Genomic DNA, 27,340 nt, shown 5'->3' with positions numbered 1-27,340 from the left:
TGTCTCGCAGGAACCCACTTCCAGCGGGTCATCCCAGAAGATGGCCTTGCCGCCCAGAACCCGGAAAACGTCAAGCGGCTTCTGTTCTGTACGGGCAAGGTATACTACGACCTCACCCGGGAACGGAAGGCACGGGGCATGGCGGAGCAGGTGGCCATCACGCGCATCGAGCAGGTGAGGCTGGGCAGGGCGCAGCGCGGGCCCCCGACACCCCTCCGCTTCCGGTGCCTCCTCCCGGGCTCCCCGCACACCCCTCCTGACCAGAGCCCTGGCTCTCTCCGCAGCTGTCTCCGTTCCCCTTCGACCTCCTGCTGCGGGAGGTGCAGAAGTACCCCAATGCCGAGCTGGCCTGGTGCCAGGAGGAGCACAAGAACCAGGGCTACTATGACTACGTGAAGCCCAGGCTGCGTACCACCATCAGCCGTTCCAAGCCCGTGTGGTGCGTGCACCCGGGGGGCCGGGAGAGCCATGGGGGCTGGGAGAGCCGCGGGGGGCTGGGAGCATTGCGGGGGGCTGGAGGGCTAGGAGAGCCGGGGGGCCGGGAGAGCCGCGGGGGGTACCGGGAACGCCAGGAGAGCCACAGGGCTAGGCCCTCCTTGGCTCAGCCCTCACCTGCTGTCACCGCTCAGGTATGCCGGCCGGGACCCTGCCGCCGCTCCGGCCACTGGCAACAAGAAGACCCACCTCACGGAGCTGCAGCGCCTCCTGGACACGGCCTTTGACCTGGACGCCTTCAAGAACTTCTCGTAGATGCCGCGTGGGCCACTGCCCTCCACAGCCACGGCCGCCCCTCGCTTCTCAACTAAAGAATAGTGCCTCAGCGCTGCCCACGCCTCTGCCCGTCCGCTGCACCACGCTCCCCCTCTCTCGCTTACCAGTTTGGCTGCTGTCCCCGTGTGCTTGGCTGCCCCCCGAGGCCAGAGGCCCCCAGCGCTGTGACCTCCGTCCAGCTGGGCATCCTTCATGGAGGCCACGGGGAGTGGGAGGAGGAAAGGAGGCCCCTGCAGGTGTCCTGGGAGGGTCAGCTGTGCCCCCTCCCTCCCACTGCCCCCATAGGACCAGCCTCACGTGGCCTCGCAGGTACCAGCTGTCCTGGTTACCCCACACGGCGGCGGCTGCACCTGGACAAGGTGGCCGCCTCTTCCCACCCTGAGCACCAGGCCCCTCAGAGGGAGCTATCACTGTCCAGACTTCGTGGGGTGGGCTGGGCTCCGGTGGGGCTCTCCCTGCACGGGGAGCTGCGGCACTGCTTGGGGCAGCTGGCAGGAGGGGGCCTGCACCCAGCCTGGCACAGAGAGGGCAGGTCCGCTCTCTGCAGTGTCCACTCCCTCCGCTCGAGAGGGTCCCGGGCCACGTGTGGGGACCGTGCCTGCTTCACCCACCTGGGGCCTGGCGGCACTGGAGCCACAGGGTGTGGTGGGGCTCAGGGCTCACTGCTGGGCCCGGCGCAGCCACTGCCTGCCTCCCACCTGCCCATCCCATCCACTCCGACACCATGGAGACGGAAGCGCTCTTCTCTGTGCTGCCGTGCCTCAGCTGGTCAGGAGCGGGAGAGGAGGGCTGGGCCGAGTGGCAGCTGGAGGAGAGGGGTCCTTCCCTCACCCATCACAGGGACAGATCTGATTTATTTATTTTGGTTAAAAAAAGAACAAAAACAAGTGTGCATTGCATTTGGCTTGACCCATAAACAAAGTTACCCTCAGGCTTGTCTGCGTGTCCTTCTTTCTGGCCACCCCGCCCCATCCCCCCGAAGGAGCTGGCCTAGGCCTCCCCACCCTGTCTGGGAGGCAGCCCCCCGCTGCTCGGCCCTGTGCCATGGGTGCAAGTGGTGCCTGGTGCACCCCGGTCCTGAGCCCCCCTGCTCCCTGGCCAGTCTGCACCCCTGGAAGCCCACACAGCTCCTCAAACCTCTGCCAGGCACCAGCCGTACCAGCAGGGCCCCTGGGGGCCCAGTGTCCCCTCTTGACAAGAGCCTCGCCATCTTGGGCCCACAGCACACCATCCTTGGCCCGGGGCGGGGCGCTCAGGGAAAGGCCTGGGTGTGGACATAGGGGCTGGTGACCACCCCATCCTCTAGATCATACCTGGGTCCCTTGTCCTTGGAGCATCTTTGGAATCTCTGGTATGTTCTTCGTGCTCCCTGCAGCTTACCCAAGGGTCCTCCAGCTCTGGTTAGGAAGATGGCCACATGTAGCGGAGCATGCCTCAGTATTTTATTTATTGTTTTTAAAGATTTTATTTATGTATTTGACAGACAGAGATCACAAGTAGGCAGAGAGGCCGGCAGAGAGAGAGAGGGAAGCAGAGAGCCCAATGAGGGGCTTGATCCCAGGACCCTGGGATCATGACCTGAGCCGAAGGCAGAGGCTTAACTGTCTAAGCTACCCAGGTACCCCATCTTATGTTGTATTTATATATAATATCTAAGGTTTGGGTTGTACTTAGCAGGATGAATAGGAAGAGTATATGCCCCCCATCTTTCCAGACGTAGGGTCTCCATCACAAAGTGTTAAGAGAGGGGCGCCTAGGTGGCTCAGTGGGTTAAGCCTCTGCCTTCAGCTCAGGTCATGATCCCAGGGTCCTGGGATCGAGCCCCGCATAGAGCTCTCTGCTTGGCCTGCTTCCTCCTCCTCTCTCTCTGCCTGCCTCTCAGCGTACTTGTAATCTCTGCCTGTCAAATAAATAAATAAAATCTTTAAAAAAAAAGGGGGGGGGGCGCCTGGGTGGCTCAGTGGGTTAAGCCGCTGCCTTTGGCTCAGGTCATGATCTCAGGGTGCTGGGATCGAGTCCCGCATCGGTCTCTCTGCTCAGCAGGGAGCCTGCTTCCCTTCCTCTCTCTCTGCCTGCCTCTCTGCCTACTTGTGATCTCTCTCTGTCAAATAAATAAATAAAATCTTTTAAAAAAAAAAAGTGTTGAGAGTACAGACTTGCCTGAGCCACTGACCCAAAGGAAATAAGGGAAAAGTCATGTGGAAATCTGGGAAAGGAGCAAAGGTGTGAAAAGGCAAGGAGTTGGAATGGTTTGGGGGTCAGCAGGTGGCCCAGCATGGGCCAAGCATGGAGAGTCCCCAAGGTAAAGGTAGAGGGGTCCTGGGCAGAGCATGCGGCCATGGGCTCTGAGAAGTGGCGTGTCCCACGCTGAGCTACACTTCAAAGAGCTACACTTCTGCTGGCCAAGGGAGGGAGAGGCAGGGACGGGTGACCGTCCCCGCTGAGGCACTGGCCACCACTTCTGTGTAGCACTGTGTGGGAATCCTAGCCAGGACAACTGGGTGAGAAAATGAAATGAAAGACAGCCAGACGGGCAGGGGAGAAGTAAAACTATCTCCATCTGCAGATGATACCATCTCATATAAAGAAAATCCTACAGAATCGATTTTCAAAACTATTAGAATTACAAAATGAAACAAGCTGGGTTGCAGTGTACAAGGCCATTACATATGAATCTACGTATTTCTAGACCGTGGCAACCGACAGAATGAAAACGAAGCTACGATTCCATGTACAACAGCATCAGAGAGAGAAAGTGCTCCAAAGTAATTCCCAACAGCGTGTGAAATGTATACTGTTGTTGAACATGAGAGGCATCCCACGTTCATGGATCAGAGGCTTAATGTCGTTAACACAGCATCACTTAGAACATCTACAGGGGGCGCCTGGGCGGCTCAGTGGGTGAAGCCTCTGCCTTCGGCTCAGGTCATGATCTCAGGGTCCTGGGTTCGAGTCCCGCATTGGCCTCTCTGCTCAGCAGGGAGCCTGCTTCCCTCCCACCCCGGCCTGACTCTCTGCCTACTTGTGATCTCTGTCAAATAAATGAAAAAAAAAAACCCTGATCTACAGATTCAACATAATCCCCTTCAAAGTCCCACACTTTTCTGTAAAAACTGGCAAGTTGATTCTAAAATTCACACAGAACTTCAAGAGACCCAGAATATCCAAACCAACCTTGCAGAAGGAAAACAGTTGGTGGGCTCACACTTCCCCATTTCAAAACCTACAGTGCAGCCACAACAAGGTCAGTGAGTGCCGGCATGAGGACCGACATGGAGACCAATGGAATAGGACTGACAGCCCAGAAATACTCCTTCCCTGATGCTCCAGTGATTTTCCCCACGGGCATCAAGACCATTCAATGAGGGAAGAAGACTGTTTTCAATGAAAACAACTGATTCCAATAAGGAATCGGGGACAACTGGACAACTGGGACAACTGATTCCAATAAGAAAAAATGAAGTTGGACCTGTCATTTACACTCTTTATTCAAAAATTAACACAGGGGGACGCCTGGGTGGCTCAGTTGGTTAAGCAGCTGCCTTCGGCTCAGGTCATGATCCCAGCGTCCTGGGATCGAGTCCCACATCGGGCTCCTTGCTCCGCAGGGAGCCTGCTTCTCCCTCTGACTCTGCCTGCCATTCTGTCTGCCTGTGCTCCCTCTCGCTTGCTCTCTCTCTGACAAATAAAAAAAAAAAAAAAAAAAAAAAAAAAATTAACACAGGGATGCCCGGGTGGCTCAGTCGGTGAAGTCTCTGCCTTTGGGTCAGGTCATGATCCCAGGGTCCAGGGCTCAAGCCCTGAGTCGGGCTCCCTGCTCAGCAGGAAGCCTACTTCTCCCCCTCCCACTCCCTGCTTGTGTTCCCTCTCTCGCTCTGTCAAATAAATAGATAAAATATTTTTAAAAAATAAAAAATAAAAATAAAACCTAATACAGGGGCACCTGGATGGCTCGGTCAGTTAAGCGACTACCTTCGGCTCAGGTCAGCATCCCTCTCCCTCTGCCCCTCCTCCCCATGCACGTTTTCTCTCTCTCCGTCTCTCTCAAATAAATAACTAAAAGCTTTTTTAAAAAAAATAAGAGCTAATACAATTTACTAAACCTGGGGGTAGGTTCTGGGGTGAGGCCTGGGTGGATGGGGCCTGGGGTGGGTCAGCCCGCATCTGACGGGCTCCTGGTGTGGCCGCTGGGCACAACCTTGCAGCCCCGTGAAGGCCCTGATGGGCTCCCTATCGCCTATGACGTGGATCATAACACTCCTGTGAAGGAGGCAGTGATCCACAATGTTGCAAAGAATTTTACATCGTGGGGCACCTGGGTGGCTCAGTGGGTTAAAGCCTCTGCCTTCGGTTCAGGTCAGGGTCCTGGGATGCCAAGAGTCCTGGGATTGAGCCCTGCATAGGGCTCTCTGCTCAGCAGGGAGCCTGCTTCCCCCACCCACCTCTGCCTGCCTCTCTGCCTACTTGTGATCTCTGATTGTCAAATAAATAAATGAAATCTTAAAAAAAAAAAAAAAAGAATTTTACATCATTTTACCGAAGTTACAGATAACATATCCTTCATGCTGTTTCTTCATACCTTTGAAAAGACTCAGCCTTTATTTCCAGCCATGCTTGCTTTGCGGGCTCAGTGTACCCATGGGAGCCGTGGCGGCCCGTCCGAGGTGCTGCCCCCGGGCGGCCTGCTCCTGGACGGCCTCCAGAGAACAGGGCACTCCCCCAAGCAGTGTCACCCTTGGGCATCCACCCCCAGGCCGCGCTAGCATAGCACTGACCAGGCCTAGGGCGTGGCCCAGTCCCCACCCAGTGTCCTGGCTCTCTGGTCTCCTCTGACCATTTCCCCAGGCTGGTCTTCTGGAGTTTTCTGAGTCCAGGCCAGCCCTGGAGGCTGACTCTGTGTGGACTTGTTGTGATTAGATCCAGGTGAAACATTTCCTGTTGTCACTGCCACCGGGACTGGGAGTTGGGGGGGTGTCTCTGACCTTTCTCTCAGCATGTCACCAAGGGCACGGATGTCAGCCGCACCCATGCTCGGTGAGGCTGACTTGGTCCTTTGGTTAAGGTGGTGCCTGACCCACATCTTTCGTAAAGGTACTTTCCTCCACTCCTGACAAGTTAATTAATGGCCTGGAGGAAGAGCTTATACTGAATAAATGTATTTTGTTGTTGGGTTGTTTTGGGTTTTTTTTTTAGAAACTACATTTGCTGGCTGGGTGCCTGGGGGGGCTCAGTGGGTGAAGCGTCTGCCTTCAGCTCAGGTCATAATCTCAGGGTCCTGGGATCGAGCCCCACATCGGGCTTCCTGCTCAGCCAGGAACCTGCTCCCCGCCCCCGCTCCTCTCCCCAGCTCATCATCTCTCTCTCTCTCACGATTTCTCTCAAATAAATAAATAAAATCTTTAAAAAAAAAAAAAAGAAAGAAAGAAACTATGTTGGCATCATGCAACTTTGTATCTGGTTTTTCACTTAGCAAGTGTGGGAAACTCTTCTCCTACCATTAAAAACCTCTCCAGACGGGATCTGACTGGGTTTCCAGCTCATGGAGGTAGGTGACAGCCATGTTACCCACGAGGGTCGAGCTATGAGCTACTGGTGGAAGCTCTGGGCCATCAGGACTTCTGTGCTGTTCTGCCGGCTACCGTGTTTTCCACGGACAACAGTATCTGGCAGACGCTTGACAGAGAGTTTGAAGGAACGAACACAGCTTGAGTCTAGATTTTCAGTAGCCCAGGTAAGGCCACAGCAAACGTCCTTGCCCGTAGTCTTCACGCTTATTTCAGAGGATGCATTATAAGAAAGGACACATTTCTGTGGATGGAGCGAAGGAGTAAGGGTGTGAAGTCACGCATTAGGCTGTAACCTCCAAACTGCAACCGTATGCGGAGAAGCACTTGGGAGAAAAGAGACCAAAAAATGAACAGGAATTAACACTCAATACTTGGATGATGAAAGGTCACGACTGATTATGAAAGTTCCTCCGTATTTTCCACAGAAGAACACCTGTAGGCAAAGAAGTGGCCGCTTTCTCTTTCTCAAGCTAGTTCTGCAAGTCAAGAAGTGAGAAAACTGTGGGTGCTTAGCTGTTCGTAATAATTCAGTGTCTGAGGTTACAACTAAGTGCAGGTTTTGGTCACATTCAGAGTATCGTGTCCCCTCTGGTGTCACATTTTAAAAAGGATTTTGGGGGCGCCTGGGTGGCTCAATGGGTTAAAGCCTCTGCCTCTGGCTCAGGTCATGATCTCAGGGTCATGGGATAGAGCCCCACATCGGGCTCTCTGCTCAGCAGGAAGTCTGCTTCCCCCTCTCTCTCCCCCTGCCTCTCTGCCTACTTGTGATCTCTGTCTGTCAAATAAATAAATAAAATCTTTTAAAAAAAAGATAAATAAATAAATAAAAATAAAAAGGATTTTGTCCAGCTGCCGTGCACTAGGAGACAGCCCGCTGGAACGAAGTCCTAGCATTCACACATCTGTTGGCACTTAAGGGAGTGGGCCTGCATGTCTCCAGCGGGAGGTTCAAGGGGTGGGAAGTTCCTTCTCATGCTTGAAGACGCAGCTGTCAGATAGCAAAGGGAGGCTTCCCATTCTATGCAGTCCTAGAAGAAAGGCTTTAGGAAGGCATATTTCCCCAGTAAATAGGGGAGACTTTTCTAACAGTCCGTTTGGTCAAACATGAAAACACTGTAGAAGAGGCTAACACCAAACAGCATCTCGGAGGGTCACTGGGGCGGCGGTCACACTGGGGAGAGGGCAGAGCCGCCTGCCAGTCCCAGGCCCTGGACCCTCAGGAAGCCACTCCTGGCCTCGCGCAGGCAGAAGAGCATCAGAATCCCCAGGTACCTGCTCCCCACTTCATGTAGGCAGCTCTCCATAGAGCCTTCCCCCAGCCTACACTCGCCCCACTCTCTGGCCTTGCTTTCTTTGTCGTCCTTACCCTGTCCCCCAAGGATACACGGCAACTTCTCGAGCCTCCACTGGGGCTGAGGCCCGGAGCAAGGCTCAGAGCCCAGACCAGAGCCTGGCACACAGCAGGCCCCATACCCAGTGAGTGGACGGCTCTCGAAGCAACAGGGCACAGGTCCAGCCGGCCTTAGGGGAGACATGTCCGCAGTGCCGAAAACCCTGGCGAGCCCCGAAAGGACAGCAGACACAGCAGGCGCGGCCCACCCGCCGGACAGTGTCGGCGGCCTGGAGGAGGACGCAGCCCCGGCCCCGCCGCACGTGCGCGGACCTCGAGGACACGGGCCGTCCCAGGATGACCGCTGCGCGACCCCTGGCTAGGAGCCGGGCCCGAAGGCACAGGCCCGAGGCGACCCAGACGGCTGTGAGGGCGGCCGGCCCCGCTGCGCCCGAGACGCGCCCCGTCCCGTGCCCGCGACCAGAGACCACACCGGCCGAGCGCGGCCTCCCTGAACCGGCGGCAGAAGCGCGCGGGACAGCTGACCGGGCGAGAAGGGGCCGGCGGGGCAGACAGGACGCCTCCACCGCTACGGCTCGGCCGCGACCCTGAGGCCCAGCAGCGGCGACCGTCAGCCCGGCTTTCCCTCCGGGCCCCGCCCCCTCCAGAGGCCCCGCCCCTCCGACCGGCCTCCCTCTGGCAGGTCCCGCCCCCGTCAGGACCCGCCCCCGACCGCCCCCTTTCAAATGTCCCGCCCCTCTGGTCGGCCCCCCTCTGACGGACTCCGCCCCCCGCCAGGCCCCGCCTCCGACAGGGCCGCTTCCACCAGGCTCTGACACCCTCTTCTGACAGGCCCCGCCTATCGGAAAGCCCCGCCCCCGCCGCTCCATTCGGCCCCGCCCTTCCATCAGGCCCCGCCCCGGCGGCTAGCGAGCAGGAAGCGCAGGGGGCTCCGCAGACGCGGCGTTCGGAAAGGTGTGGAGGGGGCGGAGGGCGCGTGTGGTGATCCCCCGCCGCCCGCGCTGCCTGCCTGTCCCCGGCCGGCCTGGGCCTGCCGCTCCGGCCTGCGCAGGCCCGCGGCCGCCCCGCGCGCGCACGACTTCGGCTCGGGGCTCCACTGCTCTGGCCTGGGGGCGGGGCCGGCGCGCGGCGTCATGCATATGCATGAGCGGCGCGGCGGCTCCATTGTGCCCTCGGAGCGGGCGGCGGCGCGGTGGCGCGGGCGGCGGCGGCAGCGGCCCGGGGGCAGCGGGCGGCGCGGAGGGCGGGCTGAGCGTATGGAGCGGCGCGGGCCGGGGGCCGCGGCGGCGAGAGGCCGGGCCGGGCCAGGCGAAGGTGAGAGGGCCGGGGGGGGGCGGGGGCGGCAGGTGCGGCAGGTGCGCGCGGCGGGCAGGTGCTGCGCCCGGGGCCCGGCGCTGCGGCGCCTCCGCCGGGCTCGGGCCGGGTTGGAGGCGGCCCTGCCGCCCACCTGCCGCACCTGCCTCGTGCGCGTCGTGCGCTTGGGCCCACCGTCCTCGCGCGCGCAGGGCGACACTCACCTGAGCCTTTGTTGGGGCAGCCGGAAGCCGGCCGAGCGCCCGGGGGGTGTGCGCGGCCCCCGCGACCTCCTGAGCGGGGCGGGTGACCCGGGGCCCTCGCCCCACCTGGCTTCGCCGCCTCCACGCCGCGCTTGGTCGGTGGGCTCGCCTTCCGGGCTGGTGCTGGGCGGTGCGCTCCCACGGGCGAGGCGATGTGGGACCCGCGCGGGTCTGCCCCGGGGGCGGCGACGCGGGCTGACCTTTCAGCCTCCGGCCGTGGTTTCCGTGGGGACACCCCTTTCCTAACCCGACGTGCTCACGCCCAGGCGGGAGGGTCACCTGCTCCCCGGACCTGCCCCCTTCATCCTCCTCTTTCTCCCTCTGCGCTGGCCCCTGCCGCCCTCCTTTCTCCGCTTATGATCTGCTCCCTCCCTGCCTTGGTCCCCTTTCCCCGCTTCCCTGCTCCCCCTTACCACCCCCTGACATGCTCTCTCCCTGCCCTGCTCCCGGACTTGCTTCCCTCCTGCCCCCCCCCCCCCCCGCCATCCTTCTCCCACCCTGCCCTGCTCTCTTCCTGATAGTTGCAGAACACCCGTGTCCCCCTCTGTAAGTCGGTTGTGTTATCTGAGATCTCGCAGGGACATACACAGAACATGTGACTTGGTCTGTAAGAGGGTGGTGGATGCAGAGAGGGTGAACACAGACTCACCCACCAAATCCTGGCGTGCTAGAGCCAGAGGGCCTCTGTTGAAGGGGTTCGAGAGGGATAACAGGATCCCGGAGGTGGGTCTTAGCCTCACCCTCTGGGTACTGGGCCTGAGGACTTGTCATGCCCAGGGGCTCGCTACAGGCTGGGAGTAGAAGTCAGGGAGGAGAGGAAGGTAATGAAGACCAGGCAGCCAGGCCTCCCCCTGAAGTGTCCAGCGGTAGCTGCCCCCACTACAGGGGTCAGGGCTGAGATTGTAAAGGTGGGCATGTGTCCTCCCCTTTCCTCAGTCCCAGGGTGGCACCAGGTACCCGTTGTACACATTGTAAACTGAGGCTTGGAGCAGTGAAATGCTCTAACTGCTCTCCGAAGTGTCCCGCGTCTGGTCTGTGGGTAGATGCTCGTTTTTGGGGATTTGGGATGAGTGTTGTGACCTCACATGGAGAGCGTCAGGACTTCAGCTCCCTGAGCATGTGAGTCCCCGCCTTGTGTCATCCTGCCTCCCTGGAGCCATCATTTCCACCCTCTCAGAGCCCAGTAGAGCCCAGGCTCCGGTGTCCCTCTGGTCGGAGACTTTCCCAGGAACTACAGGCTCCCGGCGTCCCTGCTCTGGGACCGTGGAGTAGGCCTCTCCTCCTGAGGTCAGGTGGCTTGTCATGGGGTGTGTTGCTCCTGGGTGACCAGGCAGCAAGGACAGAGTGGAGGTGGAAGAGGGGTGACCCACATTAAGGTCTGCCTCTCGTTGGGACGCAGGAGACTGGGTGCAGCTGCTCTGAGCCCCTGGGGAAGAGGGGTCAGAGTAGTGAGTTTTCTGTAGCTCTTTTTCTGGAGGAAGATGTGACCTGACCCATAGAAAGCCGTGGGGCCTTCTAAGCTAGCCGTATGCCGGGTTCTGCCCAGGGTTCCTGGCTTCCTGCTGGAGCTGCATATGGGAGAGCCTCTGGCCTCCAGAAGCCCCCAGAGGCCTGCTCAGGCCTCCTTGCACGTACGCACGCGCGCACACACACACACACACACACACACAGGGGCTTTCCCAGCTCTGCCTTCCAGGCCTGGAAGTGAGAAGAAGGTCTGGGCTCAGAGCTCCCCTCTCCCTCTGTCAGGAGCAGAGTGACATGGAGAGTGTAGGTCTTCTCAGGGAGGAGACCAGACTTGGTCTGGCAGGAAGTCACACACACACACACACACACACACCCCCGTACACACCCATACACACCCATACAGCCACACGAGCAGTCAGCTCGGGGAACTGGAAACATCTGTGGTCTCGTTCACAACAGAGAAGTCTTGGGGGTGGAATTCCCCCGACCCATGGGACGTAGGAGTCTGCCGGGGTCCCCAGGCCCGTGGAGTCCCCGCCCCGCCCCCGCATCCCTGGCTTTCAGACTGGGGTGCCTGTATCAGCAGCGTCCTCAACCATGGACCCATTAGAAATGTGGTCTTCCGGCTCCAGCCCTGCAGGTGAGTCTGAAGTCCCGGAGGCCACGCTGGGGAAGCGGGAGCTCGGAGCAGAGCCCTCCAGCCCCAGGGACTCCGGCCACTGCTTGTGGGACCAGAGCAGGCCCAGCCAGACCCACCAGCTTGGAGGAGGGATGGTTGCCGTGGGCATCCCTGTGGAGACAGTGGGCTGGGTGGTGGCAGTTCCTTTTCTGAAGTTTAATTTTGGGGGAATTTTGGATTCACGTGTGGCTGTAAAAAACACCCCTGTGTCCTTTACCCAGCTTCCCTGGTGATGCCATCTTACAGAGCTATAGGACATGTCCCAGCAGGAGGCCAGGTGGCGCCAGGCAAGATACAGACACGGCCTTCCCCACCTTGTGTTCACACCTGTCTCCCTCCTCCCCACCTGGCCACGCGCTCTGCTCTCGGGTTCTGGGATTCTGTCATCTCAGGAGTGTTATGTAAAGGGAACCCTACATGTGGAATCTCTTGGGACTGGCGTTTCCCACACAGCATGTTCCCTTGAGATCCCTGCGGGCTGCTGGCAACACGCACATACAGGTTCTCCTGTGACCGGACGTTTACAGTTTTCAGAGATGAATGTTCAGAAGTGATATCTCTGGTTAGTGGGGTGGCTGTGTGCTTTGTTTTACGGGAAGCCGCAGAACTGTGGTCCAGGGCGGCTGCCCCTGGTCTGTTTCCAGCCACCGTGGGGATGAGGTCCGGGTCTCCTTGCCTGGCCGGTGTTGGCACTATCCTAGCGGCTCCAAGGGGGGGTGCGGCCAGGGCTCCCAGCGGTTTTACTCTGCCCGTGCCTGATGGCCCTGATGTTGGACCCCAGCTCTGTGGATTGGACCCCAGTTCCGAGCACTGACTCACTGTCCCTACTGCCTCATCGGTGAAATGTCTGTTCTCCTGCCCAGTTTCTGGGTGGGTTTTTTGGGTTTTGTTTTTTTGGGTTATTTTGAGTTTTGAGAATTCTTTATATATTCTAGATGCTAATGCTTTGTCAGGGACGGTGGCCCTTGAAGGCAGCGCCTGGTCCGTAGCTTCATCCGGTCTGGGCTCTGCAGACAGGTTCTCGGTTTGCTCTTCTATGGTGTGTGCTTTCAGTGTGTTGTGGGAGGGCTCTTGGCTCTGGATCCCGAAGATTCGCTCCCAGGTGTTTCCAAAGGGTTTACAGCTTGTGCTAGACATTTGAATCTGTGGCACATTTTGAGTTAATTTCTGTATGCGATGGGAAGATTAGGGTTTGGTTTTGTTTTGTTTTTTGCTCGGGAATCCAGCGTCTCTGGCACCTCATGTTGAAATGGCAGGTTTCCTCCAGTGCATGTTTTCTGTACCTTCATCAGAGACCAGCTGGTTCTCTGGTCTGTTCCACTGACCTACTGGCAGGTCTGTCCATCTGTACCTCCCACCCCCATCCCAATCCTGGAGTTGGACCCGTAGAGACCAGCCTTCCCTTGCCTGGTCACAGTGTCCTGGCTCTCACGCTTACTTCTGCCCAGAGTCTAGGGGTCTAGAGCCTTCCAGACCCACTGACCCCCGCTTTTTCTGGCCCCTGTTTCCTGAGTGGGGCCTGGTCTGGCGGGGGGGAAGGGAAGCAGAACTAGCTGTAAGGTGGACAAGCCCACTTGTCTCTCCCTCCCCGTCTCGCCCGGCCCTGGGCCCAGCCACGCTGCAACTCCAGGACGCATGTACCTCTGTGCTCGGTGGGGGAGGCTCCAGATCGCAGTCCCCACTGCACCCCATCTCCCCTGGGCCCCCGCTCAGGGACCCACCCCCCACACCCCTCCAGGACTGTATTTCCAGAGGACGTGACCTTCTGGAGGTGCCTGGGCAGCACTCAGGAATGTGAGTCTCGGGGCCAGGTGGGTGCTGGAGCCACTTTCTCACTCCTGGGCCTGAAGGACGCCCCGAGAGTGCTGAAGTGGCAGGACTGAGCCACCGGAGGTTAGCCTGGCACAGGTGATGTGTCTGTGTGCATGTGTGAGGCCTCGCAGCCCCAGAAAGGCAGCGATGCTCTGGGACAGAATGTCAACGTCCAGAGGGCGGGGTGTAGCCTCCCCACCCAGGACCCCCAGGGTACCCCCTGAGGACCATCACCAGCCTGTGTCTGCACGGAGACCAGGCAGAAGCACGTGGTCCCAGCCATGCCAGCAAGGGTCTGGACTTGCTTTTGGGGATGTTGGAGGATGTGAGTGGCCTAGCCCTCCATCACCGGTTTTTCTGAGACAGTAAATGGGAGAGAGTGAGCCTCACGGGGTAGGAGAAAGCCCCCAGCATGGGCACACGGGTCCTGCAAGCATTCACTAGCCCTGCTGCTGTGTTCCCATTGGCCCCTTGCCATGTCCATGGGCACCTGCCAGCCCTCCGCCCATGGCTATGTGTGTGGATCCCTCCCCTTTTAGGAACTCTGTCTGGTGGGTCAGGTCTGCCTGCCTGGCCTTGTGCCCACATCAGTCCCAGATGGCACCCTTGGGCCCCAGAGCAGCCCTTGGGGGACTTGCTGCTGCAGCAGCCTGCCATCCAGGGCAGGAGGGAGGATGGAGGGTGGCTGAGCTCACACCCCCCTGGTTACCAGCGCTCCTTCTGCAGCGGGCAGGCCTCGGAGCGTGGGCAGATGGTGCCCCCGGGTGCTCCTCTCCAGCCTTCTCTCTGGCTTTGGCCTTGACCTGCCCCCCTGGTGCTTTCTTGGGGGCTTCTGGCAATCAGGTCCTAGATGCTCCCTGACTCTTACAGATATCCAGGCCTTTGTGTGGGAGGACAAGCGTGGAAAGTATTGGGGTTCAGAAAGCCTGCTTCCAGAGCTGGTCCAGGTCCTGGCCAGACAGGGTTAATGCTGGCTTCCAGGCTGGGGTTTGGGGTTGAGGCAGGCGGAGGATGGGGAGGGCAGGTAGCGCAGGGCAAGGTGGCCCTCAGACGCCGTTGTCACCCTGCCCTCCCTCTTTCAGCACAGCGCCAGGGGGCCTCATGCTCAGGGCTCCCTGCAGGCTGCCGACAGCCCCTGGCTGCTTCTCCGCTGATGTCCTCCCTCCTGTCCCGGCAGCCAGAGCAGCTGAGTCCCACATCACCAGCAGTGAGGACCACTTCCTGCCACCTACAGATCTGGCCTTTAGGCTGCTCCGAAGCCAATGAACCCCATGCACCCCGTGAAACCCGCCCTGCCCCCCACGCCACACGGGTGAGTGGGGCTCCTGCTGCGCTCCCTCCTCAGGCCCAGGGGTGTGGGCCTGGTGGCGTGGCGGGACTTTGCTGCTCCTGCACTCAGCCTCCCCAGCAGGGCCCTCCTGACCTGGGCCTCTCACCCGCCTCTCTGCTCCCAGTGATGGTCCGTTTGCTTACGAGGCAGTGCCTTGGCAACAGAGCGCCACTCAGCCTGCAGGATCGCTGTCCGTGGTCACGACCGTGTGGGGCGTCGGCAACGCGGCCCAGAGCCAGGTGAGCCCGCGCCTGCCCCCCTCCTCAGGGAGAAATGGAGTCTTCTGGCCTTCATGCCATTCCCGCCCTGCATCCCATCCCTGCTCTCCTCCCCTCACCTCTGCCCCCCCTGCCCCGCCCCCACCCCCGCTGCCAGGCCTCTCTTTGGAGCGACCACATGAAGTAAGTTGTGTGGATGGTGCTCACTGGTGGTTCTTGTTCCCCGTAGGTTTTGGGGAACCCCATGGGCCCTGCAGGGAGCCCCCCTGGCGGCTCCGTGATGCCCGGAGTGGCCGGCAGCGGCTCTGCCCTGAGCTCCCCGCAGTGCCTTGGACAGCAGGCGTTTGGTGACGGCGCCACCAGCAAGGGCTTTGTGCCGCAGGGGGTGTATGGCCGCGGGGGCTACCCCAGCGGCCCCGGCTTCTCTGCTGGGTAAGCAGGACCCCTCCCCTGGCTGCACTGCTGGGGGCCCCCCCAGGGCTGTGTGCATGCAAGCGGAGCCCCAAGAACTACCGTGTGGCTCCCCCCAGGTGATGGGCGGCAAGCGCTGCTGAGCCCGGCCCTATGTGTCTTCCGCAGGTATGCGGGCGGTCCGGGGGGGCCCGGGGGCCTGGGTCTGCCCTCACATGCCACACGACCCTCCACCGATTTCACCCAGGCAGCGGCGGCGGCTGCGGTGGCTGCTGCTGCGGCCACAGCCACGGCCACGGCCACGGCCACTGTGGCCGCCCTCCAGGAGAAGCAGAGCCAGGAGCTGAGCCAGTACGGAGCGGTGAGGCCCGGCCGCTCCTCCCGGAGCGCCCACATGTGCTGGTCTGGAAAGCAGGGACCGGTTGGGCAACCAGGGTCAGGGTCTGGGGACGGGTGCGCAGTGAGATAAAGTGGGGGGAAGGGGTGAGGCACCGTGGGGGTCCCTGGGTGGCACCCAAGGTTGGGGGTTGGCCTGAATGGCTCCTGTCTTCTCTCCCCAGATGGGGGCTGGGCAGGCTTTTAACAACCAGTTCCTGCAGCACGGAGGTCCCCGGGGGCCCAGCGTCCCCAGCAGTATGAATCCTGCCGCCGTGGGAGGGCTGCTGGGCCCCGCTGGCATGAACCCCACCCGGGCAACAGGCATGGCACCCCTGTACGCAGGGCAGCGCCTGCCCCAGCACGGGTACCCCGGGCCTCCCCAGGCCCAGCCGCTGCCCCGACAGGGGGTCAAGAGGGCCTACTCCAGTGAGGTGAGCGTCCGGACCACCCTCGTCCCAGTTGCACCCAGAGCCGCAGCAGGTGCGGCCGTCCGCAGGAGGGAAGCGGCCACGTCGGATGGGGTGGGCACCGCGTCCTCCCTGGGAGCTGACTTCCCCAACAGCCATTGCCCTAGTACAGTGCCCTTTCTGTCCCTCAGGTTTACCCCGGGCAGCAGTACCTGCCAGGAAGCCAGTATGCACCTGGCGCCGGGCAGCCTCCCACCCCTTCCTCCTACCCTGGGCACCGGCTGCCCCTGCAGCAGAGCGTGGCCCAGGCCCTGCCCGCCGCTGGCCCTGCAGGATTGCACTACAAGGTAGGGTTGGGCCCTCTGGCCCACCGCACCCCCGCAGGGCCCTGTGCTGGGCCCTGGCCAGGCTGATGAGGGAGCTGGCCCGGAGGGATGAGAGTGAACAGGCAGCCCGGAGCTCCGCGGGGGTCCCAAGCAGTGTGGGGATCCAGTTCTGAAAGGATCCTCTGCGGGATGTTTGTATCTGCTCAGAAAATCACTGTAGGGAGCAGGCGGGGCGGGGGGCAGGCCCCCAGGCCACTTGATTGTCTTTTAGGGTACAGCGACCACATTCCCTCTGCTTGCTGGGGACGGGCCCATCGGGGGCATGTGGGGAGGAGGAGGTGTGTTTTTTCAGCCTCTCCCTGGCTCTCCTGCGACCCTTCTAACTTGGGGCGTGAGTAGTCTATCTCTGTTCCTGGAGTAGTAATGTCATAAATTACGAAAGCACTATGAGCCCCTTGTTGATTACTTGCTGAAGGAAGAGAGCCTCCAAAGAAGAGACTAGAGGCCAGTGCCCCTGTGTGCGGTAGGCACCCTGTCCCCAGCCCCCTCCTTGGGTTAAGTGCCGGGGCCAGGCGGGGGCCCTGGGCGCATGCACTTTTCTCTCCTGCAGCCCACAGAGCAGTTCAACGGGCAGGGCGCCAGCTTCAACGGGGGGAGCGTCAGCTACAGCCAGCCTGGCCTGAGTGGGGTACGGGCAGACGGGCGGGAGGCTCACGGGGTGGGCCCATGGAGAGAGGGCGCCCAAGCAGGAGGAAATTGGGGGTGCCCTGTTCAGTTCTGTCCTTACTGTTCCCGCGGGTGCTCCAAGAACAAACTTCACCCCCCACCATTCCACCTTGACCATTTGCTCACCCCCACAGCCCACCCGTTCCACCCCTGGCTACCCCAGCTCCCCACTGCCGGGGAGCCCCACGCCGCCCATGACTCCCGGCAGCAGTGTCCCCTACATGTCTGCCAGCCAGGAGGTCAAGTCTCCCTTCCTGCCCGACCTCAAGCCCAGCGTGAGCTCCTTGCACCCGTCTCCCCCCGGTGAGTGTCACTTGTTCTCAGCTTGCTTGGACTGGGATCCTCTGGGGACATGAGGGTTGGGGGCCCATACCCCTGTCTTTCACCCGTAGATGTCTTAGCGGATTTTTCAAGGTGTGGATCTTCTCTCTAGAAAGATATGCGTGCGCACGAAACTCTGGATCATTTTAGGGAGTCTATGCATCCCCTGAAGTCTTCTCCCGGCTAGGGACCCCCTGGTCCAGGGTAGACTGCCAGCGCAGAACCCGAGGTCCTAGAAACCTAGCTCAAGCTTGGGGATGGTGAAGGGGGTCCATTCACACCTCCGCAGCCTTCCACCCTCCCGAAAGCACCAGTGGCACCCTCTTTTTCTGGGTCTGGGGCACGATCTCCAGTCATAATTTAGGGGACCCTGGGCCAGGTGCCTGAAGCAGGATGGAACAGCGGGATCCCAAGATCCTGGGGCCCCGGGGGAGATGCTGCCCACAGCCCAGCCCCAAGGTGGGGAAGGAGGGGCCCTGCTCCCCAGCCCACATCCCTGCAGTAAGGGGTGCGGGGGGAGGGGGGCGTCCTCCATGCCAGCTGCCGGCTCATGCCAGCGTGGCCCGCTCCCAGGCAGTGGCCCCTGTGATGAGCTGCGGCTGACCTTCCCCGTGCGCGACGGGGTGGTCCTGGAACCCTTCCGCCTGCAGCACAACCTGGCCGTGAGCAACCATGCCTTCCAACTGCGTGACTCCGTCTACAAGACGCTAATGCTGAGGTGAGCTGGCGCCGGCCCGGTGTGCGGCCCCAACCCCTGTACCCGCGCCCCAGCCAGCCTGTCCTTACTGTGCACCCGGCCCACGCAGGCCTGACCTGGAGCTGCAGTTCAAGTGCTACCACCACGAGGACCGGCAGATGAACACCAACTGGCCGGCCTCGGTGCAGGTCAGCGTCAACGCCACCCCGCTCACCATCGAGCGCGGCGACAACAAGACCTCCCACAAGCCCCTGTACCTAAAGCACGTGTGCCAGCCGGGCCGCAACACCATCCAGATCACGGTCACAGCCTGCTGCTGTGTGAGTGCCCCCGCACCCCCCCTCCCTCCGCGTCAGTCCCGCCCAACCTGTCTCATCTCCTGGCCCCACGGCGGTGTGGAGCCACCTCCCTGCTTCCTAGTGAGGCCCGCACCGCGCAGGCAGATGGAGCGCTCCTGCTGACCCTGTCTCCCCGCGAGGAGGCTCAGCAGGCCCCCTGGCTCCCCATCCTGAAAGCCTCGCTGGGACTCACCGGGGCGAAGAGGGGCAGCTGGGCACGCCCCAGCCGGCTCTGGGGGTGGTCACGGGACTGCCATAGGCTGGGGGCTCCCAGATGCCGGTGTTCTCCCCCTGGCGGGCTCCCCAGATGGGCGGGGCCAGCCTGCGGCATGGGGGCTCCAGAGCAGGGGAGACTCCCCACTGCAGTCCTGACCGGCCCCTCCCACCGCAGTCGCACCTGTTCGTGCTGCAGCTGGTGCACCGGCCCGCCGTGCGCGCGGTGCTGCAGGGCTTGCTCAAGAAGCGCCTCCTTCCTGCTGAGCACTGTGTCAGCAAGAGTGAGTGGCCCTGCTGGGGGTTGGGGGGACAGTGGGCGGCCCACGTGGTCCCTTGGGGCTGTGGCGCCAGTGGCAGCCCCTCCGTCTAGCCCTTTGCCCTGTCGACACCAGTAAAGCGTAACTTCAGCAGCGGTACCATCCCCGGCACGCCCGGGCCCAACGGCGAGGACGGCGTGGAACAGACGGCCATCAAGGTGTCCCTCAAGTGCCCCATCACCTTCCGCAGGATCCAGCTCCCTGCCCGCGGCCACGACTGCCGCCACATCCAGGTGGGTGGTCCCTGTGGAGCTCTGCCAGGAATTGTGACAGTTGTTCTCTGTCGGCCCTCCCCTGTCTCCGAGGACAGTCACTGCTCCCCTGCATTCGCAGGGTCTCCTCTCAAAAGGCGATGAGGCCGCGGGTGCGGTCCTCCCGAGGCCCCAGGAGCGACCCCTCGGATCCCCAACGCTCCGCCACGGGGTCTCCTTGGACAATGCGTCCTGGACGCGGCCCTTCAGCGCAGATGCCCATGCCTTTGGCCTCATGGCATCCCAGTCCCTATGAGGACTGTCAGGAGGGGCGCCCTGGGGAAAGCCTGGCATGTGTGGCTTCTCCACACATGAGCAGATCAGCCCAGAAGCACGCGGCTCGATCGTGTGGTACGGCCAGGTCGCCCCCGGCCCCCGTGTGAGAAGCCACCTGTCCTGCCCCCCACAGTGCTTCGACCTAGAGTCCTACCTACAGCTCAACTGTGAGCGGGGGACCTGGAGATGCCCCGTGTGCAAGTGAGTATTCCTGAGACGCCCTCATGGTGGCCTGGGGTGCAGGACGGTCCTTGTCAGAAGCCGTCCGCTCCCCCTGCAGCACCAGAAAATACCCAAGTCAGGTTCAGTGGTAACCGCCCAGACGATAATGCTGTGGCTCAGGGCAGAGACCTCACACGCGGGGTCCCCTTCCTGAAGATCATCTCCCACGGGGTGGTCTCGGGCACAGTGATGGAGCGGAGCAGTGACAGGCCTCCGAGCCCCATCCTCTTGGTTTCCGACAGCAAGACGGCGTTGCTGGAGGGGCTGGAGGTGGACCAGTACATGCTGGGGATTCTCATTTACATTCAGAAGTAAGTGTCCGCCCCTTGCCCGGCTGCGGTCGGCAGCAGTTAATCTGCAATCGGCAGCGGGCAGCCCCAGGATGGCTGGGAGGCACCCCCCACCCCGCTGCTCTGCCATGGCCGTAACCCACAGCCCCCCACAGCCCCCCACCCCGGGCCCGTGGAACGTGCCGGGTGGCCACAAGCCTTGGAGGCTGGGAGAGACAGCAGGACAACTAGTGAGTAGTGCATGTGTCCCCGGCCAGCTCTGACTATGAGGAGATCACCATCGACCCCATGTGCAGCTGGAAGCCCGTGCCCGTGAAGCCTGACGTGCACATCAAGGAGGAACCTGACGGGCCCGTGCTGAAACGCTGCCGCACCGTGAGCCCCGCGCATGTGCTCATGCCCAGCGTCATGGAGATGATCGCGGCCCTGGGCCCCGGGGCTGCCCCCTTCGCCCCCCTGCAGCCCCTGTCGGCCCCAGCCCCTGGCGACTACCCTGGCCAGGGTGAGTACGGCGGGCTGGGCCCGGGGACGCGGCTGCCACAGGCCAATGGTCCGTCCTCTTCAGACCACTGCAGCACTACCACGCAGGTCCCGCACCTGGGGCCTGCTGGGGACGTGGCCGTGGGGGTAGGCGGTCGCTGAGGATTAGGGACCTTCTGCCAGCTTGCTTCTGGGGCGTCTCTGACGCCACGTGTGGGTGTGTTTGGGTGAGGCGGGTCCCAGAGCAACGTCTGTGATGAGAAGAAGTGCCCTTTCCTGTGAGGTCTGGCACTACCTGTGGGAGACCACTGGGGTCGCCCCTCCCCAGACCACTCCAGCAGCGCCAGCTCCCAGGCCTGACCGAGGACCGGCTCTACTCTCAGGTTCCAGCTTCCTGGGACCCGGGACCTTCCCTGACTCCTTCCCGCCTGCCGCACCCAGCACCCCGGCCCTTCCTGAGTTCACCGCGGGGCTGCCCCCCAGCTCCTATCAGTCTGACCTTCCCAGCAGCCTCCTGACACCAGAGAAGTCTGCCCCCTGTCTCCCAGGGCAGGTCAGTGCCGCCAGAGGGTTGGGGGGCCAGCTCCCAGGGAGGGGGACCCAGGGCCATCTGACCAGGTTCTTCTCTCCTTCCTCAGATGGCACCAGCGGGTCACCTGGACCCGTCCCACAACCCTGGGCCACAGGGGCTGCATGCTCCCAGCCTTGGGGGGCCCCCAGGGTCCCAGCTGCACCATCCAAACCCTCCCCCAGCATCCCGGCAGCCCCTGGGCCCAGTGAGCTCGGGCCCCATCGGCGAGCTGGCCTTCAGCGCGGCCACAGGCGTGATGGGGCCCCCCATGTCTGGGGCAGGGGAGGCCCCTGAACCAGCCCTGGACGTGAGTACAGGCCCCACGCTGGGGAGCGTGTGGGAGCTGGGGCTGGGGAGGATGGCATGCACATCGTCCCCAGGGTCCACATGCTTCATAGAAGGGAGAACGCCGCTGCCCCAGTGACTTCCAGAGCCAGGAGAGCTGGGCACGTAGTATCAGCCTTGGCGAGGAGGTCGGGCACCTGCTGTAGCGGCGGGGTTGGCTCTGGGGACTGTCTAGCGCCCAAGAAGACTGGGCTTGGAACTGACCACACTGGCGCAGGGTGCGGGCTGGCGTGTCTGACTCCCCTTGCTGGGTGAGCCAGAATCGGTGTGTGAAACGCAGGTAACCGTCCTCAATCCGAATAACTCAAATTCCCTGAAGTTCATGATGAGGGGAAGTTAGAGCCGCTCCGAATAGTGAGTCGCGGGCACCGGCGAGCCCACCCCCTGCGCTGGCCCTGCCGGCACCACGCGTCCCTGGCTGGCCTTGGACAACCCATGTGCAATGATTCCTGCTCAAAGAGCAGCCTCCGGCAGGGGGAGACCCTATGCAGGCTGAGGGTCAGGGTCCCATGCAGGGCCGTGGTGGGTCTGAGGCGGGAGCCGCTGATGGCTTTGCTTTGTCCCCAGCTGCTCCCAGAACTGACCAACCCGGAGGAACTGCTGTCCTACCTGGGCCCGCCTGACCTCCCCACAAACAACAATGACGACCTGCTCTCTCTCTTCGAGAACAACTGATCCCTTAGACCCCACCCAGCCAGGCAGGTCACGCAGGCAGACATCATCGTGCCCCGCCCCTCCCCACCTGTGGACCCAGAGCCAGGGCCAGGGCCGGGCCAGCCGCCTGGCCCCTGACACTGAAAGCATCTGCGCTGGGTGGGAGGGAGCCGCGGGTGGACCCCCTAACCCCTCCTCTCCAGTGGGGAATGGGGTTTTACTAGATGCTCAGCCCTGCCCCAAGCCACCGCCTGGTCCCACCCCCACCCCAGCTTTGTCCTGCCCACACACACCTGCTACCCTGGCCTCACGCCTTGCCCCGGTGCCCCCGGTCCTGCCTGCTCCCACCAGCCTGCATCTTGTCCAGCACTGACCCTTCTGTCTCAACAAACCCTTTGCTCACGGGCGAGGAGCGGGGCTACTCTGTCCTGAGTCCAAGCTCGCAGTGGGAGTGGGACCCTCTTCCCACCGGAGGCTCCAGGCTAAGGCTGCAGGGCGGGGCACTCCAAAGCACAATGATGTACATAACATAGGGACATTGTGGGTGTGGACAGCCCATCCCTTCAGCGGGGGTGGGGGTGGCTGCAGGCTTCGGCCCAAAGGGCTGGGCGCAGAGACCCGCTCTGTGTACAGATTCTCCAGCGGGCTGCTCCTCTGAGGTCCCCTTTTCCGTGAAAGTGAAGAATCAGTCCCGCTGTGTTTTTTAAAACTGCCTTTCCCTGTCCACCCTGAGGCCAAGCCAGGTGGGGGAGGAGGAGCCACTGCCCCCACTGGCCCAGGGCCAAGTTGTGTCCCCTGTCTGCCCATCTCTATTAAAGGACTCCCTCACCGCGGGCCTGCCGGGTCCCTCCTTCATGCCAGCCTGCGTTCTCCACGTGGGCGGGGCTCTGTTCCTAGCCCAGACCCAGCTGTTCCTGCCTCATGGTAAATTTCCCTGTCTCTGGAATTTTCCAAGTTGGCTTCTGCCAGGGAACTATTTTGTGAAGTGTCACCAGGGCCAGGAGACACATCTACCACCCTGTCACCTTGTATGGGTGTGCCTGGGGCAGGGAGCCAGCTGTCGAGTCAGGGGCCTCGGGAAGGACCAGGGCTGAAGGCCGGGCTGGCTCCAGACAGCAGCTCCAGGAGGCCCATGGAGGGTGGCCCTGGGCTCCCGGGCCTGCACAGCCCCCTCCAGCTGTGTACCAGCTGCCTGGGTGGCCTTTCCCTCCTGGCCTAGCAGGAGAGGCTGATGCCCCTTGCAGTGGGGAAAGGGGGGTGCCCATAGGGCCCTGGAAGCTCGGGGTGGTGGTGTCCAGGGCAGGCAGGCCTGGGTGGCTTTACCCACTTACAACTGGGGACCCCAGATGTGGACCTTCATGCCTCCGCAGCCTGTTTCTGGCTGAGGGGGCAGAAGCACGCTCTCAGTGCTGGCTGGGATTGGGGGGGTGGACAAGGAGGCCCAGGGATGAGTAGGGCCTGTCCAGAATTCTGTCTGTCATCCATAGCCAGGCTGGGGTTGGGGAGGAAGCCGAGAACAGGTGCCACACATGCTGTGGTTTCTGGACGTCCTCCTGGGTGCTGCTGGGCACAATGGAGAAATCCGGAGATGAACCAGCGTTCACCCACAGGAGGGTGGACCCAAGCCACGACAGGACAGCAGGGGAACAGGGAGCACAGCGCCGTGGGGAGCACGCAGTGAGGGAGCAGGATGCAGAAGTCCATGTATCTCAGTACAGCTTGACACCAGACACGGGTTTCCCAGGGGTCCCACGTCCGTGCCGCTGGTCAGGAAGGTGGGGGCGTGGATGGGCTGCCCACACCACTTCCCCGCGGGGTGACACAGGAGTGCACTTGGGGACGGGGGAGGTGCCAGTGACGTTTGGCTCCTCAAGGGGAGTGCGGTCTTCTCAGCTGCCACCTTACACCCATCAGTCACATCCTGCTGCGCGCACCACTTCAGATAAGTGGACCGCAGACCAGATGCACGCGGGAGCAGAGCCCTGGTGCAGAAATGGAAACCAACCACGTGCCAGGCCTGTCCCTTACTGCTAGGAATGAAGCTCAAGTTTGCTAACAGCATCGCTGCAACAATGTGTCCCATTTCAGGGAACAGTAACAGGTGGTAAAGTTAAGCACTGGACAGCCTGGGGTGGGAGAAGGAATCGCAGGTGAAATCAGGAGCCATCCTGAGACGCAGCGGCGCGCCCACCTTCAGAGGTGCTGTGAGCGCAGCGTCAAAACGACATGGGACAGCTGTGAGCATCTGCAGTCCAGGAGTTCACTTTACCTCACTGCCCACTGGAAGGAACTAGAAAACACACGAGGCAAAACAGCAGAAGGAATGAAGACACGACAGGTGTGAGACCAGAAATGTAGCAGCGAATCCAGGCAAGCGAAACTTCGGTTTGACAAGTGACTCGGGTCAGAAGTGGGGCTGGAGCAGCTGTCAGAGGGACAAGAAGGGGGTCCCCCGTGAGCTGCCAGCGGTCAGACACGCCCCCCCGACCGTGAGAGCACAGAGCCCCAGAGCACCAGCCCGAGAAGCAGTGGACAGCACAAAGAAGAGGGTAGAGACCCTAGCCCAGGACCAGATGCTACCAGATGTCGGGGCAATGTCCCTGTCCCCATGGCCCCTGCCCGCTGGCATCCTCACCTGGTCACCTCCCAAGTTGGGCTGATCACAGGGACCCATCAGGACCATCAGGTGGGGGATTCTGGACAGGACCAAGATGTTTCAGGGTCCTGGGAGTACGGATGCCTTCTTAGTCAGGGGTCATCAGTCACTCGCCCAATCTGTTTGAGCTGAGGAGCAGTGAATCGCCCCGATGCCAAGTGCACTAGGCTCCGTGATGTCACGTGCCCATCCCCATCCCCTGCAGCCACCTCTGCCTCTGCCGCCAGGGACTGGCTTCACGTGGTCTTGAACCCGTCAGTGGAGCCACAGGGCTGCACCCCACCTTTAGCCATTGGCTACACCACTGGCTGTGATGCTGTGGCGGGGGGTGGGATTTGTGGATGCCCCTCCGAGCTCCCTGCCTCCTGCTCAAACCCTTCCCGTGTCCGCTTGCCTCAGCTCAGGCTGCAAGTGCCCACAGGCCACTCACTGGGGGGGAAGAATTCAAGACAGCCATCCTGAAAGGGACACCGAGGGCCTTGGAGAAGGCTGGACATGGGCAGACACAGCTCCAGAGTGATAGGCCCGTCCCCTTGGAGAGCCTTGCAGTCTAGAGCGGCTGTTGCTACGGAGCAGAGACCAGAGCCTCTGAGCCCTGCTCTTACTGTTGCCACCGGAAGGCCCCGACCACACTCTGGTGGCAGCTAAGGGGCCCGCAGCCAGAGTGGGATCAGGAGTGCTTCCCAACACAGGGAACAGGTACCAGAAGGGGGCAGGTGTGGGTTGGCCTTAGGATCATTCTCCACCCTGCCCACGACCCACCTGACCACTCTCCGGCCCTGCATCTGCCACACTGGCCACCCCTAGGGTTTTCCAGGGTCCTTCACATCCTACCCACTGCAGGCTTTGGCTGACTCGCCCCTGCCGCGGGGAGCCCTCTGCTGCTGCTCCCCACCACCCCATGGCTGCCTCCCTGATCCCCATCACAGCTAATCAATCACAGCTCAGTAGTGATCATTTTCTGGTATTTTATTTAAAAACACTTGAGCCTTTGCACATAGCACAGGGAGCACCCGCATAAGCCCTGGGTTGAGGATGGCTGACATTTTGCCAGTCAGGCCTGCTCCTTCCGTCTTACCACGCGACTGCATTTTTTATGCCCCTGCGGGTTTAGTGGCCGCTGAGTTGGGAAAGTCCGATGCAGATGAGCTGCTCAGCGCACATCTTGGAAAAGCAAAAACGTTCCCTTATGGGAGCACCCTCCTTACCGGGGCAGGGGAGCCGTGTTCCACACCGTGCTCCCTCCCAGCCTGGCTTCCCAGCACCTCCTGTAACTGCATCCAACCCCAGATGCAGTCCAGGTCACACTTGGGGCTGGTCGTTATGTCTCTACTCTCTTAACGTGGGAGAATCCTTGGTGTTTTCCCCTTACACCAATTTTCTGAACGATTCAGGCAAGTTGCCTGAAGCAAGTCCAAGGGTCACTTTCTCCTTCACCCCTGTGTGTTCTGTCCCCTGTCCCCTAAAAGGGACGTCTAGAGCTTGACTAAACATTCTGGGTCAGATGAGCATTGCTACCCACCTTTCCTATGAGACTGTGAGCTCCGTGGGAACAGACCTCTTTTGTGTCTGACTTATCCCAAAGCCAACACGTTTGTCCAAGAGATTAACCTGGGCAGACAGGGGCAAGTAGGAGCGGGCTGCCTGCGGTCTGCATGCAGGGGGTGCTGAGCACCCAGCACCCTCACGGGCGCCCCCATCTGCACCTCCCCCCACACTCCCAGCCTACCCTGTTGCCGGCTGAGCACCTGTGCCCTGCAGGGTCGAAGTGGGATGGTCAGCAGGTGTCTGGCAAGCATCTGCTGAGATGAGGACTGGCTCCCAGCACAGGCCCCCCAGCCCACTCTTGGAGACCCCGAGCAGGGTACCTCCTGTCCGCTCCGCGAGGAGTGGCCCTGCTCTTCGGCGGGACTCGCTGAGCAGGGGACAGGCTCCACGCCCAAGGGCCACCTTCCAGTGGAGGGACCCCGGTGGGAGCAGGCAGAATGGTGCTGCCTCTCCTTCCCGAGCACTGACTCTGGGGCCCTCCCCTCATGTGCTGAGGTCAGTGGCACCCACACAGCGGGAGCCCGCCAGCCTCATGAGGTGACCTGTCGCAAAGCCAAACCAGGGCCTGAGATCCTGCTTTCTGGCCCTCCACCAGCCTGCTTTTCCAGCTTCCCCTGTCACTGGCCAGTGGGTGGCCGGGGGGTGGCCGGTAGCCATCTGCCTCTGGGTCCATTGACCCATCCCCCCGCCCCCCACCGGGAGCCCAAAGTAAAACGAGCCCACAGTGCCACTCATGGAGCTCAGTTGCCAGAGTCATGGTCCCCCAGAGCTCCTTGCGACCAGGAAAGCCTGCTTCTGTACAGTAAACACCCTCTCATGGCAAAAAAAGTAAAAATAAAAATAGGGGCGCCTGGGTGGCTCAGTCAGTTGAGTGTCTGCCTTCAGCTCAGGTCGTGATTCTGGGGTCCTGGGATCGAGTCCCGCAAAGGGCTCTCTGCTCAGTGGGGAGCCTGCTTCCCCCATCTCTCTCTGCCTACTTGTGACCTCTGTCAAATAAAATAAAAATTAAAAATATTAATAAAAGTGGGTGCCTGTGTGGCTCAGTCGGTTAAGCAGCTGCTTTCGGCTTGGGTCATGACCCTGGAGTCCTGGGATCGAGTCCCACATCAGGCTCCCTGCTCCATGGGGAGTCTGCTTCTCGTTCTCCCTCTGCCTGCTG

General features: G+C 61.3%; 2 protein-coding genes across 12 annotated transcripts in view; both read left to right on the top strand.

Moving 5' to 3' along the window:
* The window catches only part of OGDH (oxoglutarate dehydrogenase), a 53,122-nt gene extending 51,420 nt beyond the window's left edge, over window positions 1-1,702 (top strand). For all 5 annotated transcript variants that reach the window (XM_004739456.3, XM_013059746.2, XM_013059742.2 and 2 more), the window contains 3 exons: window positions 11-174; window positions 285-439; window positions 630-1,702. In XM_004739456.3, coding sequence (XP_004739513.1) covers window positions 11-174; window positions 285-439; window positions 630-750 — 440 coding nt within the window. In that variant the 3' untranslated portion in view covers window positions 751-1,702. The remainder of the gene's footprint in view (window positions 1-10; window positions 175-284; window positions 440-629) is intronic.
* A 6,843-nt stretch (window positions 1,703-8,545) lies between these two features.
* ZMIZ2 (zinc finger MIZ-type containing 2) lies at window positions 8,546-27,087 on the top strand. Of its 7 annotated transcripts, XM_045089597.1 has the most exons (20): window positions 8,918-9,003; window positions 14,381-14,515; window positions 14,658-14,772; window positions 14,981-15,183; window positions 15,331-15,523; window positions 15,723-15,971; window positions 16,139-16,294; window positions 16,884-16,961; window positions 17,134-17,302; window positions 17,894-18,038; window positions 18,127-18,337; window positions 18,747-18,852; window positions 18,964-19,121; window positions 19,459-19,616; window positions 19,880-19,948; window positions 20,185-20,429; window positions 20,791-20,960; window positions 21,046-21,285; window positions 21,891-22,021; window positions 22,796-27,087. In XM_045089597.1, exons 2-19 carry the CDS (start codon window positions 14,466-14,468, stop codon window positions 21,996-21,998), a joined length of 2,823 nt encoding a protein of 940 aa, XP_044945532.1. In that variant the 5' UTR covers window positions 8,918-9,003; window positions 14,381-14,465; the 3' UTR covers window positions 21,999-22,021; window positions 22,796-27,087. The 7 variants fall into 7 exon arrangements, with proteins under 7 accessions (XP_044945531.1, XP_044945532.1, XP_044945534.1 ...); XM_045089596.1 differs by lacking the exon at window positions 8,918-9,003 and adding an exon at window positions 8,546-8,643 and having other exon boundaries at window positions 21,891-22,811; XM_045089599.1 differs by having other exon boundaries at window positions 19,549-19,616; window positions 21,891-22,811.
* Window positions 27,088-27,340: the final 253 nt, after the last annotated feature.

The sequence above is a fragment of the Mustela putorius genome, unplaced genomic scaffold, assembly GCF_011764305.1.
Source record: "Mustela putorius furo isolate JIRA1106 unplaced genomic scaffold, ASM1176430v1.1 tig00003845_pilon_pilon_pilon, whole genome shotgun sequence".
NCBI lineage: Eukaryota > Metazoa > Chordata > Mammalia > Carnivora > Mustelidae > Mustela > Mustela putorius.
This window is presented reverse-complemented; position numbering and strand designations above follow the sequence as displayed.

Bases quoted from the DNA above. Each gene is read 5' to 3' on its own strand.
- ZMIZ2 (XM_045089597.1), top strand. From the start codon at position 14,466: ATGAACCCCATGCACCCCGTGAAACCCGCCCTGCCCCCCACGCCACAC. The intron at 15,972-16,138 runs GTGAGCGTCCGG...TCTGTCCCTCAG, and splicing joins AGAGGGCCTACTCCAGTGAG to GTTTACCCCGGGCAGCAGTA. The intron at 17,303-17,893 runs GTGAGTGTCACT...GCCCGCTCCCAG, and splicing joins CTTGCACCCGTCTCCCCCCG to GCAGTGGCCCCTGTGATGAG.